At 35.6% G+C, this 21193-nt stretch overlaps 2 protein-coding genes across 2 annotated transcripts in view; one reads left to right on the forward strand and one right to left on the reverse strand.

Annotated features, from left to right (window-relative positions):
- The window catches only part of LOC125655411 (integrator complex subunit 13-like), a 68367-nt gene that overhangs the window by 13444 nt on the left and 33730 nt on the right, over nt 1–21193 (reverse strand). The window contains exon 6 of the mRNA XM_048885685.2: nt 2121–2211. Coding sequence (XP_048741642.2) covers nt 2121–2211 — 91 coding nt within the window. The remainder of the gene's footprint in view (nt 1–2120; nt 2212–21193) is intronic.
- Nucleotides 9544–21193, forward strand: part of LOC125655412 (FMRFamide-activated amiloride-sensitive sodium channel-like) — a 28667-nt gene continuing 17017 nt past the window's right edge. The window contains exon 1 of the mRNA XM_056144090.1: nt 9544–10493. Within this exon, the coding sequence (XP_056000065.1) occupies nt 10420–10493 (74 nt within the window). The 5' untranslated portion in view covers nt 9544–10419. The remainder of the gene's footprint in view (nt 10494–21193) is intronic.

Below are 21193 nucleotides of genomic sequence, written 5' to 3' on the forward strand. Positions count from 1 at the left end.
AAATCTAACCAATAAAAAAAGTGTATTATATTTACAAGGGAGAAATTTAACCAATGAAATGAAAGTATTAAATTTATAAGGGAGAAATCTAACCAATGAAATGAGAGTATTACATTTACTAGGGGGAAATTTAACCAATCAAATGTTAATTGGCTTTACAACATGGGACATATTTAACGAATCAAATATGGGCATTAATTACCTTAATGATATTGAGGTGATCATTCATTTAACCAATGAAATGCTGACTTTACATTAACAAGGGAGACATTTTACTTATTTCTGTTACAATAATGATCCAGACTTACTTTGGTGTTACAACGATACTCCACACATTCACTTTACTGTTACAATCCAGATATTTATTTTACTTATTTTATGTTACAATTAATCCAGACCTTTATTTTTACTTATTTCTGTTACAACATTAATCCAGACATTTATCTTATCTATTCCTGATAATATATACACCCTGGATAAAAAACAATAAGCCCTATATTGGAAAAACAAACTCTGCCCTAAATGAACAAATTCGCCTTCACTATTTCTCATTTTCTGCAATGATTATGATATTACTGAGATCGAAAAGACTGAAATCACACTAAGTCTCATCTTATTCTGACAGGGAGCCTAATGAAAGCTCCAATGTGTTTCTCACTAAGATCTTGTAACAATAATAAACTAACATACTTGTGAAAATTGTAGCAGCTAGGACAGAAAGTTAGCAAATTTCCTCATGATTTATGTATGTGAGTTTAACAAGTTATGAACTCTAGTGAATATAGGAAGTATAAACATCAGAATAAGATGATGACATGAAATGCTAGTGGATTCAAATTCTGCAATCTTCAAAAACTATACCCTTGCTAAAATCTCCCTTCTTCACTGCATTAAGTCACAGAATGTCACTTGTTTTCTAAAACTTTCATTTCAGCAAGCTCTCACTGTTAAATGTCATGGTGTTCTGATTTCTTTTGTAATTGTTCTAAGCTTGGAATTTATTAATTGTTGTTAAAGATCTAAGCTCTGCATCCATTTGTAACAGGAAGGGAGAAAATGCAATAGACCAGACAGGGATTCAAACCCAGGCCCCCTGAATCTGTAGTCGGATGTTAAATCTTTCAACAGAGTTATCTGGCCAGCAGCAATTTAACCCATCTGATCGCCAACTTCCTCCCTCCTTAAATGTATTCACACCTTAAAGACATTAACCCAGGATCTTTATCCCCTGGCAGATATTTTTACCTGCCAATTCCTGGGGCTGGTCTATTGTCACCAAATGTAGTATTATAGCCAAGGAAAGAAAATTTTTTTTAGGATGGACCTGGAATCCAACTTAGAACCCCTGCATATTACCTAAGTTAGGTGATCTAATTTAGAACCCCTGTATATTACCTAAGTTAGGTGATCTAATTAAAGGGACATGGACACAGTTTGAGCTAAAAATCTTCAAATTTTATTTTTCCATTTTCAATGTTTAGAATGCTTAACTAAGGTATTTCTAGTGGTCGGCAAAAATTTGAATGTCAGTTGTCAAGGTACATACAGTACATGGGAGATACAGAGCTCACAATTATTATGTATAAATAAACAAGGTTCGTGCCATGTGTTTGTTTGCATATAAGGTTATTAGTAAAGGTTCATTTAAAGCAGATTTTTCAATTTATAAGTTAATTCTTAACACAATTAAGTATATAGTTTCTAGTGTTTAGCACATCTCATTTTAACAAAAAATTGTGAGTGCTGTATCTCACGTGTAACTAAAAAAAAACTGATATTCAAATTTTTGTTGACCATAAGAAATACTTCAAACATTATGAATAATAAAAATGGAGAGAATTTTTTTTTTTTTTTTTTAGCTCAAATTGTGTCCATGCCCCAATAACTGAGCTTTATAATCCAGACTGATATCTGTGCAGCTCTGTATCCATCATTTTTTGTTATTGATCTAAGCTATGTATCCATCATTTTTTGTTATTGATCTAAGCTATATGTATCCATCATTTTTCGTTATTGATCTAAGCTCTGTATATCCATCATTTTTTACTATTGATCTATATAAGCTCTGTATCCACTGTTATTGTTCTATGATCATTTGCACATGCCTGTGAGATTTTTACCTCTCTATTCCGTCTCTCTGTGATCTTGCTGTCATCACCGACTGGAGTCACATGAACGAGAACCAGTTCGCAATGGCTTATGGGAAGCAAACTGCAAAACCAAGAGAAACATCATGACAGCACAATAACAATAGCATCAATCAATCCTCAAATCTTACAACAGATTCGTTAAACAGAAGATCTTCATGGATGATTGCTGACGGCAAACTGAAAAAGGGAGATAACCCATATATGACTGACTAGCATTCTGACTGCATAAATAAACCTAAGCCCTGCCACACTGAGCGTTAAATGACATGTGTTCAATTAATGTCACTAATTGTTATTACAATTAACAACCATAAAAAAATGAAAACAAATGGTGATCAAACTTATTATCTGGTGTATACGATCAACAGATGTTCATTCACAAAGGAATTATTATTGTATGGTCATCACTGTTTTATTCACAGAATTGTTTTCTAAGTTTGATTGTCTTCATTCTGCACTGTAAATCTATTCAAGAATTGGATATAGACATAATAATGAATTAAAATCCACAACAAAATGATAGTAAACGGGAACGCCAATATAGAATATATACCTCTTCAACCACAGAACCAAGTTCTAAAGAATGTGTCATTTTATTCAAATTATGAATATCTGCCTCCACAAAAATTAGTTATTCATAAATGCAGTACTTCAACCCCTGACCATCTCACAGCTGACCAATCATGGAGTCCGATAGATACAGGAAGAAAAAAATCAAATGTACAGTATTTATTGAAGCATTACAGAAACACGACAGTGCAGGACATTATTAATGAAATCGTATTTCCATGTAACGGAAACACGTGTGCATGTTTACTAATGCTTAAGATCTATTGGCTTATAGTTATGGACGTTAAATTCCACCTGAGTCAGGTGATTAACTGATATACATGCTCGAGGTAGAACTGACCAGGTAGAATTGCAGAGCTCTTATTCCATGCACCCACCCATTGCTTCATTAAAAAGATGTTTTATGCTTTCAATAATGCTAAATATGTTTTTGTTATTGTAGAATTCAACAAAATTTAAGGCACTTTGAGATTGATATATTTTTATATATCACAATGATTAAACTGCAAAGTCTCATCCTATATCGTGTGTTTGTGTTTCTATATAAATCATTATGTTCGTTTGTGTGGAAACGAATTACAACATATTAAATGGTGCCTGCACCAGTGTTCACATATAATTGTTGATCTGTTAATATAGTTTGTATATCATCAAATGCAAATCAAATTTTCAAAAATCACAAAGTTCTCGCTCAGCAAAATGTTACCAAGTACATGCAATTAGATATTCTGATTAGAACCAACTTTCACTAATCCCCTAATCTTAATTGGTAGGACCCCACGGGATGCAGCATGCACTGCTTCATCATGGATAAATAGACACCTGAGGTTCGGACCTGCTGGTGTAATTATAGACATGACGTAATCCTGCTGAAAGCTTTCTTCAGGTCTGACATGCAAGAATGAGAGAATCAAAATGTTCATTAAAATTTACAATTTCTGGATCTGACTCATCATCGGAAAAAGAGCATTGGCCATTTGACTTCAATTTCCCCCATTATCAAGCCCTGTCTCTCCAAGGATAACAAGATGCTATTAGTGAAAAATCCTGGGCACTCTGAGAATTTGATAGAGCAGTCTCTGGTGACTTATGGAGGGGTCAATCTTTCTGATGATATTAATTTGACAGCTGGAATGAAGTGGATACAAACAAGTCTCAGAGATACAGAAATGTTTTTATAGGCTGTCATAAGATTTATGGCCAAAAACCTCAGATAATTCAGTCAGAGTGTCCCAAGATTACTTAATGGGGGACTTACATGCGAGGATTACTTTCAATAATTCACATCCCCCACCCCCACCACTCCCTTACAATGTACCCGGTAATCTGAGTTTTTTCATCACATCCCAATCTTTCCCAATGTTTCAAAGATATCAAAAAATCACACTAAATACATTCGAGTAATAAAAGTTTTTGTTTTAATGGCTAAGAATTTGACCATTTTTTGTAATTTTCATTTCTTATTTTATATTATCTTCAATGTTCAATGATGTTAATTTCTTTGTTTTCTTCACTGTACAACTCTGTTTTAATCTGATGTCATATATCCCATAATTCCATCCTTCCGGATTTGATACAATTAACAGTTATGTTCCTTATAACCCAAACAGTATAGGGCGATTCTCATCAGCATTACTTGCAAATGTTTGGTTCTCTTATACCAACAAGGAACAACACAGCTTCTCACCATTAACACAGCTTAAAAGGGTTCTACGGCCATTTACAAAATCCTGTTATCTCTCCCTGATGACCAATAGGTTATGAGGATCATAGACCATTAATATTGGAATATAGGTCAATGTTACATCTGTTTTGATTGGTCCACTGATTGTAGCATTGATAAACTCAGTACATGCTGAGGTCAGTGTGCCATCATAATGAGTTACGTTTAATGATTATATTGTTAATTGAGAACTATATATATGCAGAGTGAGATTTATTTACCAAAGACAACATATTTCGTTTATACATTTCACTCCCCCAAATCCTCAGGTAAACAAATTTAACTGAAGTTTGTAGAATGATTGGTCTCAAGAGTTTCAAAAAAATCACATAAAAGGCAATAACTCTGTACTTATTTTTACAGGGTTTAAAGGCGCATTATCTTTAGAAATTAAGTCTATACATTCTTCAGCGGCCAAATTATCACAATATGTGTATAACGTCTACACTTATAGGCTGTGGTAGGATATGATACATTCATAGCTCATAAAAGAATGTGTAGGAAGTTTGAATTTTCAGCCTATAACAGGGTGTGTATAGGGAGCCTATAATATATATCTACAGAGCCTACAGCAGGGTGTGTAGGAAGCCTATATTTTATCTACATAGCCTACAGCAGGGTGTGTAGGAAGCCTATATCTTATCTACGGAGCCTACAGCAGGGTGTGTAGGAAGCCTATATCTTATCTACAGAGCCTACAGCAGGGTGTGTGGGAAGCCTATATCTTATCTACAGAGCCTACAGCAGGGTGTGTAGGAAGCCTATATTTTATCTACAGAGCCTACAGCAGGGTGTGTGGGAAGCCTATATTTTATCTACATAGCCTACAGCAGGGTGTGTAGGAAGCCTATATTTTATCTACAGAGCCTACAGCAGGGTGTGTGGGAAGCCTATATTCTGTCTACAGAGCCTACAGCAGGGTGTGTAGGAAGCCTATATCTTATCTACAGAGCCTACAGCAGGGTGTGTAGGAAGCCTATATCTTATCTACAGAGCCTACAGCAGGGTGTGTGGGAAGCCTATATCTTATCTACAGAGCCTACAGCAGGGTGTGTAGGAAGCCTATATATTTTATCTACATAGCCTACAGCAGGGTGTGTAGGAAGCCTATATTCATGCAGTCTTGCAATAAGTCACAGTATATGAAGTGTTCATTCCACAGCCTATTCGGCTTCAATATACAAGCCTTCATTCTCAGCTTACTATAAGATTTAAAGAGAGCCTAAAATTTACAGTCTACAGCAGGATTTAAAGAAAGCCTCAATTTACAGCCTACAGCTGAATTTAAAGACAGTCTAAAATTTGCAATCTACAGCAGGATTTTTAAAAAGCCTAAACATTTAAAGCTTACAGCAGGATTTTAAAAAAGACTTAATTTACAGCCTGTAGCAGGATTCAAAGGAAGTCTAAGATTTACAGCCTAAAGTAGGATGTCTATTTCTAAAACACACTATTAAGTGTGTTATTAAGCCACGATGTCAGCATAATGTGTTAAGGAAACCTATATATTTACAGTCTATATACAACAAGGTGAATGGTCTGCATTTAAATTTCCAGATTGCAATAAAAGTGACACCGGGTCTTTATAAGCTATCTAAACACTTACAAATATATTTTCAATAAATCAGAAGAAAATTATCATGAATTGGCCTCCATAGCAATTAACAACTCCTTTGAGCCAACTGAACAGACAACCAAATTTAGTGGCTGAAAAATCTATTAAGGAATATAACTTCCTATTAAGTATACAAGTCAAACATTGGATGATTAAGCTCCCGGTCTCCCGAGGAAATGAACAGCCATGTTCTTCATTTAAGCCATTGATTACTGTTTCCCTGTAGATAAAAGAACAATACAAATAGCACAGTATCAATAATTCTTTGTAACTTGGCCAAAAATGTTTTAGCCTGTTGGGATATCACAAAAACACCATACCTAGACTCAAGCCTGGACAGACAGCGATAATCTATAATGTACAGTTTGGAACACATGAGAAAAGCAACACTGCTCGTAATTAGAAATGGAGACCAACTGACATACAAGATCTAGATCCAAACACCAAAATCATGCAAGGTCAAGGTCAAAGGTGCTTTATTATTGTATTAAGCATTGATACTGTCTGTCCTTGTGACCTTGACATGTATAGTCAATGGCTAATTAATTCGTTAAGTGTCTCTAATTTGTCTTTTACTAAAATACATGCAAATTCATTAAGTGGAGACCTTGAAAATTTTGTCAAGTGTGGACCTTTTGACTCAGACTACACTTATTAATTGGGGCCACCTGATGGACTTCAATATAAGAATTATAGACCTCCTGATGGACTTCAATATAAGAATTATAGACCTCCTGATTGACTTCCAATATAAGAATTATAGACCTCCTGATGGACTTCAACATAAGAAATATAGATCTCCTGACTGACTCAAACATAAGAATTATAGACCTCCTGATGGACTTCAACATAAGAAATATAGACCTCCTAACTGACTCAAACATAATAATTATAGACCTCCTGATGGACTTCAACATATTAAGAATTATAGACCTCCTGGTGGACTTCAATATAAGAATTATAGACCTACTGATAGACTCCAACATAAGAAATATAGACCTCCTAACTGACTCAAACATAATAATTATAGACCTCCTGATGGACTTCAACATATTAAGAATTATAGACCTCCTGGTGGACTTCAATATAAGAATTATAGACCTACTGATAGACTCCAACATAAGAATTATATAGACCTCCAGATTGGCTCAAATGTTTAACATAAGAATTATAGACTTCCTAACTGGTTGACAAGCAAATTGGTAGAGGTTTCAGTCCGGTCTTTCATTGCTTGTCTTTAGGCCTGACATTGAAATACAATACATAACAATTGGTAAATTAGGATAAGAATTTTGACAGGTCCACTGATGAATGATCAAGATTAAGTATGGGGAATTAAACTGGATATTTTTCTTGCTTTTCTCCAGATTTTTCCGCCTTAAAAAAAGCCCACATTGTTTACTGCAGTAGCCTGATACAATAAGCTTGGCTATCAGTGTCTGAGGAGCACTGGATGGGTTTCTCTAGGGTAAAATTAATCTGAGATATTTGATTAGAAACATTTTTGTGCTTCATGAACCAGTTATGTATACATATATATATATATATATGTATCAACTTCATATCCTAATATAGTGTACCTCTCTCTCTATATATATATATACACTTAGAGCCTGGGGTTCTATAACATTCTGTTTTAAATGCCTTATATATCTACATCAGATTTCTTTTCTAAAAAGTCACCAATTAAACCACATATGCCATCCCACATACACCAACCTACATACACCAACTCACATATTAACACCAACCCACATACACTAATTCACATATACCAACCCACATACACTAACTCACATATACCAAACCACATAGTCACTAACTCACATACACCAACCCACTACACTATAACTCACATATACCAACCCACATACACTAACTCACATATACCAATTTAACCCACATACACAAACTCACAAATACCAACCCACATACATGTACATAATTAACTCACATACACTTGAACTGCAGTCATGCAAACTTTCTGTGGGGTATATGCAGAAGTACTTTTATCAATAATTTTTGCTGCACTTTTAATTCCGGAAAGCCCTGCATTTTACTGTCAGCTATTTAAACATATCAATTACATGAAAATGTGCGATCACTGTTAATTCCATAGATATGATTGTGTATAAAAATTGTGGGCACACCAAATACTCAGTCTGCAATATTTTAATTTTTAGTACACAGTATAATGATTAAGTATGAGGAAGAAATTGTTTGTGTGAATGGTATTATCATGGCCTGGGCAAGGGAGATAGAGAAACAAGAAATTGTTTGTGTGAATGGTATTATCATGGCCTGGGCAAGGGAGATTAGAGAAACATAAGAAATTGTTTGTGTGAATGGCATTATCATGGTCTGGACAAGGGAAATAGAGAAACATAAGAAATTGTTTGTGTGAATGGTATTATACTGGCCTGGCCTGAAGGGAGAGAAGGAAACATAAGAAATTGTTTGTATGAATGGTACGTATTATAATGGTCTGGGCAAGGGAGATAGAGAAACATAAGAAATTGTTTGTATGAATGGTATGTATTATAATGGCCTGGGCAAGGGAGATAGAGAAACATAAGAAATTGTTTGTATGAATCATGTACGTATTATAATGGCCTGGGTAAGGGAGAGAGGGAAACATAAAGATTATGTGGTTGTTTATGGGGTGGTAGTAACTGTGTTGAATTTAATATTGTACGTAATATTGGAATGTTAGGGGTGGGGAGGGCAGGCGTTTACTCATGCAGTTACTGATTGAAAGCAATGGAAACATGGAGTAATTTATATAGTGTAACATTCTTATTATGGATATGAGTATTTTAAAATTCTTTGAATATAATTTTCTATAACAAGTATAAGGTCTATCATGCATATGTTCCCCATTGTTTTATGTTAATATAATCCATGTATAGATAAAATAAAATTTTCTAAAAAATATTTCAATATTTAAAAAAAATTGTTATAAAATATTTCACTTCAATTTAAAGCAGCATATATATATTGTATGAAAGGTGAAGATAACGAACAGTGATCAATCCCATAACTCCTACAAGCAATACAAAATAGAAACTTGGACAAACACTGACCCCTGGATATACCAGAGGTGGGATCATTGAAGTGTCTATAGGAGGTCTGTAAGCATCCCCTGTTGACCGGACACACCCACCTTGAGCCCTTTGCTTAACTTCTGTGTATTTCATACTTTTTTTATCACAATTCACACACAAGCTGAAACCCATCTGCATGCAAATAACCAACAGCTGCTAATTAAGATATGTGATATTTACCATGCAGTGAGGTGTGATTGGTGATCTCGTTAATTAGTCTATAAATCTTATTCTATGCTAGTCATCTTCATGATAAAGATTCTAAATGACAAATAATCCAATATATACCAATATTCATGGATTCCTGTTATTCACACTAGAAAATCAAAAATAAACCTCATAATCGAAGCATGAAATTGACAGCTTTGCTCCTTTTATCCTGTTTTTTTTTTTTTAATCATTTTTTTTTATTTCAGTGCACATCACATCCACATCTTGTTGTCATAAAATTTCACGCTGGTATTCATCGGCACGCAGAGAAAACAAATTACACAACCCAAACAAACAATGAAGCTAGTGAATTTCCTTGTTCTGAAGACTTCAGTAGACTTTTTAAATAGAGTATAATTTGGCATTTTGTGTTTTCCTGAAGAACTGAATTCCAATCTACCGTCATGGTATTTTCAAGCATCACATCAGTATATAACTCATAATAATGATTTTTCTTTTTTTTTTGGAGTTTAGAGAAGATCTGCAGAATAAGACAGCTAGCACAGGACCATACTTAGTCCCAGCGAGTCTGTCAATCTCCGCAGACAGTGATGCCAAGCAGTGCCCACAAATTTACATATTGTTATCCGTGAATTAACAAAGAATGTCCGGGACTTCATGATAATTCAATCATAACATTTTTCTTGGTTTGTATTAGATATATTGCTCTGCTATTCTCTAACTGGAAAACAGAAAAAGTATTTTTTTTCTCTCTCTATAGAGGACCTTCGGACACCTTCATTAATGATCCACGAGAGACCTGTGAGCACTGGCAAAATTTGACAATAAAGGCAGGGGGCTAGAGCTCTTACCCCTGGGGTTGAAGCTATAGATTATTTGAGTACTGCTACAGAATTGGAAATCTCAGTGTAAAAGTGAACCCCTGTGAGATTGAGTGGGTTGAACTGATAGTGTCAATCGCTGAAAAATCACAGTGCCTTCTGTAACCAGATATGACATTTATCCTCTGTGATGTGCAGTCTGTAGCCCACTGGACATTATTTTTTTTGCTATGTTTCGGGGTTCAGTGATTTTTAGGAGGATTCAATGATGCGCGTCCATTGTTCCTGCGGTGCAGCATTCTGCACCAGTAATACGTACGTACCAGTGCAACGCAGAAGGTAAGAGCCTCCAAACTAATTTATATATAACCCTCCTCTCTCATTTTAAATTATGTTTAAATTATGTCTCTTGTTTCAAACCCTCTTTTTCAATACATCCAATGGGGATTTGAAACACAGTACCTAAAAATTACGGTATGATATTTCAGAATTCATGTTGCAAATTACATATTCTTCAATTACTTTTCTGAATTTAATTACTCATTTAACAAAGAAATAACAAATAATTCATTCATTCATTTAAATAAATAAATATGTCACTGAATTAATCAATTATGTAACCATTTTAATTCAGTTAAAATGATGGGTAATTTTATTCAAAAGCACACTATATGGCTCAAAATCACTTGAATTAGTTTGCATCATCCGATTCTTATAATCAATCATGGGATGAAAACCGTGTAAATTTAATCATGCAAAATTTGGAACTTTAATAATCAGCCTTGACATTACCCTCCACATATGTGTTGAAAGAGTCCAGGATTTTCATACTCATATACGATATTCATAGTTGATTAATTTACATTTGTGTTACATTTTTTAAAACTTAATTGGTCATATGCAGAAGGCAAGAATACATTAACTAATGTGAAATAAACAACAATGGCAGTCACTTAGGGGAATTAAAACAGACGTCAGAGAGGTGTACATTTCGTAAGTATACCAATTCAAATTGTAAAGAATCATGTCTTCTACAAAGATGCGTGGGGTTTTTTTGGGGGGGGGGGGGCAAAAAAAATCTTAATATCAGTGATAAACTGAAATCTATAACCTTAACCAAGTCCATACTAAATTCAAGAATGCTCGTGAAAACAACAGGATCTATTTCCTCACGAAGATCATTTACAACATGCCTGTTAATTAGTATCGATCTCTATCACTGCATGCACATTCATGAAGCTGACAAAAAACAAAACATGGCCCTGATTCGAATATTAAACAAGAGTTGTCAGAAAACATATAGCTAACGCCGTGAAGTATATGACTGTATTCACCCTACTAATCCCCCTTGGTTCATTTCACCCTGCTAATCCCCCTTGGTTCATAAGATATATATTACATGGTTTAAAGTTTTCGAAACGTTAGTCAAAGTCCAAGGTCACTAGGTCAAAAGTGAAAGGCATGGTCATGATCGGGGCAGATATATATGTAAAATAGCAAAGCCCTATCCCCCTTGGTTCAAAAGATATGTCAGCTCATGCAGGTTAAACTTTGTCCCTTGAAGTGTGACACCTGAATGCCACCAGTGAGTCCTGACATTTGTCCCAGCAAGCTAAAAGTTGAAAATTAATTCACTTGATAAAATAGAATTCAAAAGATTATATCATTCCTATAAATTCTACAAGAAATAACTATGAGAAATTGAGTTTTGCAAACCTAGCATTTTCCATTCAAATGGTGACTTTCATCTTTACAGAAACTTCCTGAAGTTTGAACATTATATGTACACCTGGTAAGATGATAAGTGAGATCAGATGCACACTTCCATGTACTTAAAGTGTACATCAATTCCTAGAAGTCCGTGACTTAAGGAGGAATAACATATCACCATTATGGCTGTGACTTTCTTTTAAAACATGAATGAAAATATAAATATCAGCAATACTTATATATTCCTTTTAAATCTATTGAATATGCCTTAAGCTAATATAGGTAGCTGATGGTACTAGCTAGGTTATAACTAGGTAGCTGATGGTACTAGCTAGGTTATAACTAAGTAGCTGATGGTACTAGCTAGGTTATAACTAGGTAGCTGATGGTACTAGCTAGGTTGTAATTAGGTAGCTGATGGTACTAGCTAGGTTGTAACTAGGTAACTGATGGTATTAGCTAGGTTATAACTAGGTAGCTGATGGTACTAGCTAGGTTATAACTAGGTAGCTGATGGTACTAGCTAGGTTATAACTTACTGATTACTGATCTGTTGATTATGGGTTCAAGTCTAGCAGCATGCAGTTTCAATTTTTTTTCAGATTACTTTCTGCTAAAACTGTATTCTTTAGCTAAATGAGGTATACTTATAAGTTTGCAAGTTTTCAATTTCAAAAAATATCATATTTGTTTTTGCGTAGAGGGTTATTGTTAGTGAAATCGGTTGTTACTATTTCAACAAACGGTACAGTCCCCCTCAAGATATTAAACTCTGGTGATGAACCTCAAAATATCATTGTGCATATCTATCCACCTTCCATCCCAGGTGTGCTAATTCCTCCTTAATTACAGGTATTATATTGTGACTCCCAGAATAACTTGTGAATGCAATCCCCCATCATCAAATATCATATTACTTATATAAAAAGAAAGAATTCACCCAAATATTCATTCTCTGTCTAAATAATGTCAGCCCAACTTGAAACCATGGTCAGATGTCTGTCTAACTTATGTGTAAACAAATACACAAAATGCATGCCCCAGCCACAACAACAAATGAAAACTGATCCAACAATTAGCAGAACAAGGGAGAGAACTGTGATGATCCCTGGAAGTGTGTAATTAATTGTGATGGGCAGGCTATAGTAAGCCCTGCTAATCTGACAGGATTTAGACACATCAAAGGTTCACTGACAAATCATCCATACCAACTTTCCATCTTCCTTCCAGAGCAGCTATTCTTAGTGCATGGGTCAGATCCGAGATACAGAGGGGCTGTATTATAATTTGTAGACATAGATCCGAGTTACAAAGGGACTAGCTGTGTTATATTGTACACACAGATCTGAGTTACAGAGGGACTGTGTTATATTGTACACACAGATTCGAGTTACAGAGGGACTGTGTTATATTGTACACACAGATCTGAGTTACAGAGGGACTGTGTTATATTGTACACACAGATTCGAGTTACAGAGGGACTGTGTTATATTGTACACACAGATCTGAGTTACAGAGGGACTGTGTTATATTGTACACACAGATCTGAGTTACAGAGGGACTGTGTTATATTGTACACACAGATCTGAGTTACAGAGGGACTGTGTTATATTGTACACACAGATCTGAGTTACAGAGGGACTGTGTTATATTGTACACACAGATCTGAGTTACAGAGGGACTGTGTTATATTGTACACACAGATCTGAGTTACAGAGGGACTGAGTTATATTGTACACACAAATCCGAGTTACAGAGGGACTGTGTTATATTGTATACTCATAGATTCGAGTTACCAAGGGAATGGGTTATATTACATGCACAATGATGAAAACAATGATTTATCTTATTTCTTTTAAAAGCCATTGAATGAGATCGATAGAGCTAGCATTCTACATGTATGTATAATAACTGAATTACAAATTCAATGGTGATTTTAGTGCACCGAATTCAGCGAATTAATATCCTGTATAGCTATACATGCAAATGAGAGGGAGGGGTGGAGGACAAGAGGGGAACTCGGAGTGGCTCTACTAATATACTGCGAGTCTGACCCAGGAGTAGCAAAGCATTTAACTGTAGATTCCTTGTATTACAGAATCATTTAAATGACATAATTATCATAAAGTGTCAATTCTCCTTAATTCTCCAGTGATGCATCCAAATGAATTTAAATCAGTTTGATTTGATTTCATTCATTGACAAGCATTTCCTACATGTACATTGCAGAAATATCTACAAACTTATAACCTTGAACCTAAAACATCTATAAACTTATAACCTTGAACATACTTAAATATCTATAAACTTATAACCTTGAACCTAAAACATTGATAAACTTATAACCTCGAACCTAAAACATCGCTAAACTTATAACCTTGAACCTAAAATATCTATAAACTTATAACTTTGAACCTAAAATATCTATATTAAACTTATAACCTTGAACCTAAAATATCTATAAACTTGTAACCTTGAACCTAAAATATCTACAAATTTATAACCTTGAACCTAAAATATCTATAAACTTAACCTTGAACCTAAAATACCTATAAACTTAATTATAACCTTGAACCTAAAACATCTATAAACTTATAACCTTGAACCTAAGATATCTATAAACTTAAAACCTTGAACCTAAAATATTTATCAACTTATAATCTTGAACCTAAAATATCTATAAACTTATAACCTTGAACCTAAAATATCCACAATCTTATAACCTTGAACCTAAAATATCTATAAACTTAATTATAACCTTGAACCTAAAATATCTACAAACTTAACCTTGGACCTAAAATATCTATAAACTTATAACCTTGAACCTAAAATATCTACAAACTTAACCTTGAACCTAAAATATCTATAAACTTATAACCTTGAACCTAAAATATCTATAAACTTATAGCCTTGAACCTAAAATATCTACAAACTTAACTTTGAACCTGAAATATTTATAAACTTAACCTTGAACCTGCAATACTAATTAATTTATAAATATTTATAGACCTAACCTTGAAGATGATGCATTTTATATCCCTGAAAGCATTACAATTAATTATTTCTTCAACTTGTTGACAACTACAAACACACACACCACTGTGAGGTCGGGAACAGTGGTATATTTACACTCACCACTGTGAGGTCGGGAACAGTGGTATATTTACACACATCACTGTGAGGCCGGGAACAGTGGTATATTTACACACATCACTGTGAGGTCGGGAACAGTGGTATATTTACACTCACCACTGTGAGGTCGGGAACAGTGGTATATTTACACTCACCACTGTGAGGTCGGGAACAGTGGTATATTTACACTCACCACTGTGAGGTCGGGAACAGTGGTATATTTACACTCACCACTGTGAGGTCGGGAACAGTGGTATATTTACACTCACCACTGTCAGGTCGGGAACAGTGGTATATTTACACACATCACTGTGAGGCTGGGAACAGTGGTATATTTACACACATCACTGTGAGGCCGGGAACAGTGGTATATTTACACACATCACTGTGAGGCCGGAAACATTGGTATATTTACACACATCACTGTGAGGCCGGAAACAGTGGTATATTTACACACATCACTGTGAGGCCGGGAACAGTGGTATATTTACGACCACTCACCACTGTGAGGCCGGGAACAGTGGTATATTTACACACACCACTGTGAGGCTGGGAACAGTGGTATATTTACACACATCACTGTGAGGCCGGGAACAGTGGTATATTTACACACATCACTGTGAGGTCGGGAACAGTGGTATATTTACACACATCACTGTGAGGCTGGGAACAGTGGTATATTTACGACCACTCACCACTGTGAGGCCGGGAACAGTGGTATATTTACACACACCACTGTGAGGCTGGGAACAGTGGTATATTTACGACCACTCACCACTGTGAGGCCGGGAACAGTGGTATATTTACACACACCACTGTGAGGCTGGGAACAGTGGTATATTTACGACCACTCACCACTGTGAGACTGGGAACAGTGGTATATTTACACACATCACTGTGAGGCCGGGAACAGTGGTATATTTACACACCGGGAACAGTGGTATATACGACCACTCACCACTGTGAGGCCGGGAACAGGGGTATATTTACGACCACTCACCACTGTGAGGCCGGGAACAGTGGTATATTTACACTCACCACTGTGAGGCCAGGAACAGTGGTATATTTACACTCACCACTGTGAGGCCGGGAACAGTGGTATATTTACGACCACTCACCACTGTGAGGCCAGGAACAGTGGTATATTTACACACATCACTGTGAGGCTGGGAACAGTGGTATATTTACACTCACCACTGTGAGGCCGGGAACAGTGGTATATTTACACACCGGGAACAGTGGTATATTTACGACCACTCACCACTGTGAGGCCGGGAACAGTGGTATATTTACGACCACTCACCACTGTGAGGCCGGGAACGGTGGCATATTTAAACACACCACTGTGAGGCCGGGAACAGTGGTATATTTACACACATCACTGTGAGGCCGGGAACAGTGGTATATTTACACACCGGGAACAGTGGTATATACGACCACTCACCACTGTGAGGCCGGGAATAGTGGTATATTTACGACCACTCACCACTGTGAGGCCGGGAACGGTGGTATATTTACACTCACCACTGTGAGGCCGGGAACAGGGGTATATTTACGACCACTCACCACTGTGAGGCCGGGAACAGTGGTATATTTACGACCACTCACCACTGTGAGGCCGGGAACGGTGGTATATTTACACTCACCACTGTGAGGCCGGGAACAGTGGCATATTTACGACCACTCACCACTGTGAGGCCGGGAACAGTGGTATATTTATGACCACTAAATGAAACCTTGTGTAATCTAAATAGGTGTTAGCACGCAAACAACCACTCACACACACATTGCAACACTGCGGTGCAATATCAAGGAATGATAAATAATCAAGGAATCAATTATATCAAACAAAGGGGTGAGAATTTTGGACCCTTTTCCTGGAAGACTTAAAAATGATTACTTACGATTCATATTCAACATGTTTGATGAGAATTCTTGTCTATAGCGATCAGAACAGGAAAATCAGACATGGAAAATGACATTCGATCAATAGACTGGGAAGGTAAATTTCCCACCAATTTCTCCAGGAAATGTCATTAAACGTCATCTGATTGTCAAATTAAAAACAGTCCACATCGTGGTTATCTAATTGTCAAAATAGAATAATTTACTGCCACCATGTCTTATCACTGTGAAAGACTTAACAATTAGCTATCCCACTCAGTCAGTTATTATTACTAAATCTTCTACAAATTCATGTCTTCTTCAATTTCAATTTTTGAAAAACAATAGCTTTTTCACAGTGTTGGTTCCGGTTAGGAGACTCTCGATCATCTCTCTCTAAGAAAAGTCTCTCACTCGATCAGAGCTCTCTCTTTCTTTCTCCCTCTCTCAGAAATCCCTCTCTCACTCTCTATGAGAATCTCTCTCCCCAGATTTATCAACATTAATAGATATATTGTACTGCAAAGTACACCAGGTATCTAAGAAATCAATGCTTGCCAAATACTAGCGATCAAAAGACCATTAGGCCAGTAAATTTGGAATCCTGAACCAGTAAAATGTTATTGGAGAACCAGTAAAAATCTTTACTGGAGAAGTAACTAAAATAGTGGTAAAAAAGCCTGTAAAGTTTTAAGAGTATATATTTATTAGTTAAAAGGAACCGGCATTTTAAAACAAAACTCTGACAGCTTCTATTAGGGTTTTTGTACTCTAAGCTATAGGTTTGACCTTCATTGGGTGTAGCGTACATGCATGGGTAAAGACCATACGGTAAAAAAATATTTGGAAAAAATTTTTGGGGGAAAGATCTTATGACTTAATACTAATCATAATAAAATCAATTCAGATATAATTGTATGCTACTAAAGGAAGATGAACCGAGTTGATCACATGATTAAATCAGAAGAAACCCTACACAATAGGTTTAATCAGGGACTCTGATGATACCACACTCGGTTCAATTTCAGGTGAAGAACTGCACTTTGTTTTGTTTATACGTTAATGTAGTGTTTTGCTGGGATTTTGTAAGATTACATAAACATGTAAATATTGTACGTATATAGGTACACATGATGAATGCATGTACAGTACATTATAAATACACCACGCAGTACATAGTATGATATCTTTATCAATTTAAAGAATCTGTTCACCATTATGATACATTATGCATTTGATTAAGAACTTTTTTCACTCTCAATATTTATTTTTCTTCATTTTTTAACACACTGCAGCGATGATCTTCATTGCATGCTTAATTTAAGCACAGTTCAGAGTTTAAAAGTTTATGTGTTCAAACTTAAGTTGACAGCTATATATTACCTGCTCATTTAAAAACATTTTTCTATCAAATAAAGGAAAGGCTGCATGTAAATCAATGAATTTGCTTCTACTGCATCATCGTTTTGCTGAGGTATGCATACGTGCATCTAATGGTGGTATTTTTGTTTCTGAAAACCACGTTCGATCAAAACACGGTGTCAACTGTTACTCGGCAAGGCGATTCGCATCAGTTGTGCAACCGTCAATTTCCTGAAATCTTATACATAGAATAACTCCTGGGCGAAATTCATGAATGTGCAAATGTGAATTGCATAGAAAAATCATATCTACTTAATCACTACTAAACTAATGAGTGGCGTTATAGAAAATTTAAAAAAAAAAATTAGATGTGAATGATGGCCTTGAATTTCATGTAGGTTTATTAATTAATTGCTGGAATTAATTAACAAACACACCCCCTAAAAGCTTTCGTATCTGATATCAAACATTTACCACATTGTATAGATCTAAGAAATAATGGACGGATTAAATATCAATTAAGTGTTCAGATTGCTGTTTCTTGTTTATTTTATTATCAAAAAATATCAAAAACAAAATTAATATGGTTTACGTACTTCTGTAGGTGTAAAACGTTTAATTCTTTGGGTCTAACGAGCTAATAGTGGTCGGTGCAAAGAATGTATTTGCTGTCAAATCGTTATATTTCGTAGGGGTTTAATAAAATGGTCACCCCTATCCCATGAAATTAAGACTTCAACAAAACATTTTACATGAATCGATCTGCTTTTCAAATTAATACATTTGAACATCATTGAACACGTGGAGTGTATCACTAGTACATATATTAGTGACAATTAATGTTTCAAAACTCCATCACCTTGGGTTCCATGGAACATGTCCATGTAAGTATAAATGTATATATTCTGGGATTTTTTCTGATAGCCTGATTCTTTATTACCATTGTAAGTATATACCGATAATGATTATAAGATTTAATCAGCCTCCTTAAATTCAATGGGTTGATCAGTACTAGTTCATTTAAATTAAAGGAGTCATATTGCTACGAGAGATCGAGTTTGTCCAATAATTGTGTCACCTGACTGAGCCTAAGCTGTCCATTAAGTAAATCAACAAGGCCTATAGTGCACTAAATTACACTTGCTTGGGATACTCATCAGACAATTTTTTCAAAAATACATGAGAGTAATGAACTAGCTGTGATGCCAATCATGCCAGCGCCTCATACTTGAAGCGAATATGAAAAGATGCTGGTGCAGAGCATTGCAGTTCATACCCTCATGTATTTTTATAAGTAAAATTCATTTCCGCTACATTTAAATTCTACTTTCATTTTTGCCGTAATTCCCAGCTGTAAAAATTGACGATCTACAGTGTATATATATTTTTCAAGATTCATACATGCATTGTTCACACTGCAATGTGCTCATGAGACAATGGCGATCATTACACTTTGTAGAGATATCAAAGGCAAAAACACTGGAGATGTAGATATTCCCCGATACCTCTTGGATAACATGATAGATAGGTGCACTTCAAGATTGGCCACACAACAGGAATTGTTTCTGATGCCAGCAAATGATGCCCCGACTTAGCACCCATCCCCCCATAGCCACTTAGTCCTGTAGTCAGTAAACATGCAGTAATTTGGAGAGAGTTTGGAGCTAATTAACGACGTGAAGACAACACATCATTATCCAATTAACTGCCCTCCCCATGTAATATATCACTGAGGAGGTGATCATAAGAGAGTACTGACTTCTGATGTCTTAGTCTCAAAAACCTTCTCAAACAAGATAGGAAACCTTAAACTGACTCAGGTAATCTCTATAACAGACAGGTAACTTATGTAACAGACTTAAATAACTTATGTAACAGACTCAGGTAACTTATGTAACAGACTCAGGTAACTTATGTAACAGACTCAGGGAACTTATGTAACAGGCTCAGGGAACTTATGCAACAGACTATAAAGGTAATTTCTGTGACTGACTCAGGTAATTTCTGTAACTCGACTCAGGGAACTTATGTAACTGACTCGGGTAACTTATGCAACAGACTCAGGTAATTTCTGTGACTGACTCAGGTAATTTCTGTAACTCGACTCAGGTAACTTATGTAACTGACTCAGTTAACTTATGTAACTGACTCAGGTAATTTCTGTGACTGACTCAGGTAATTTCTGTAACTCGACCCAGGTAACTTACGTAACTGACTCAGGTAACTTATGTAACTGACTCAGGTAATTTCTGTGACTGACTAAGGTAATTTCTGTAACTCGACTCAGGTAATTTCTTATGTAACAGATAGACATATGTCACAGGTAACTGATGTAATAGACAGGTAATCTCTGTAACACAGGTAATTAACTTAATTATGTAAGGAGACATAAAATGAACAAAACAAAGCCCTGAATTTACATGCAATCTCCACCAATTTATAATAACTGGTTGGAAAAATGGTTGTTTATCTTATGCCCCGTTGAGAACTTTTCACTCATATTGAGACATCACCAACTATAATAGGTGGAAGTACCACAAATTCAGACCAATGCTTAGCGCTCAGGTCAGTATGAGTGAGGATTCTTCAACATGCCTTTACACATTCTGCAACATGGAACCTCCATTTTTAAGGTCATTTTTTCCTGTTTGAATAATCATGAATGTTCATGAATATCATCTATTACTTTGGAAGAAATTGAATATTTTGTATGCATGTTCATAAAGGTTCACCATTGTTCATGAATGATGCTGTTATGAACATGTTCATGAATTTTATTCATGAACTGCATTTATGATCCTGTCATGAACCTTTTACGAACAGTTCATGAACAATGGTACAGCTCATAAAAGTTTTTAAAGTAATGAATATCATCTCACAAGGGTATCTGAAAGACCTGTGATTCTCACTTCTGAATGCCGAACATTTGGCGAAGGAGCAATCACTATTTA

The sequence above is a fragment of the Ostrea edulis genome, chromosome 7 (assembly GCF_947568905.1).
Source record: "Ostrea edulis chromosome 7, xbOstEdul1.1, whole genome shotgun sequence".
Classification (NCBI taxonomy): Eukaryota; Metazoa; Mollusca; class Bivalvia; order Ostreida; family Ostreidae; genus Ostrea; species Ostrea edulis.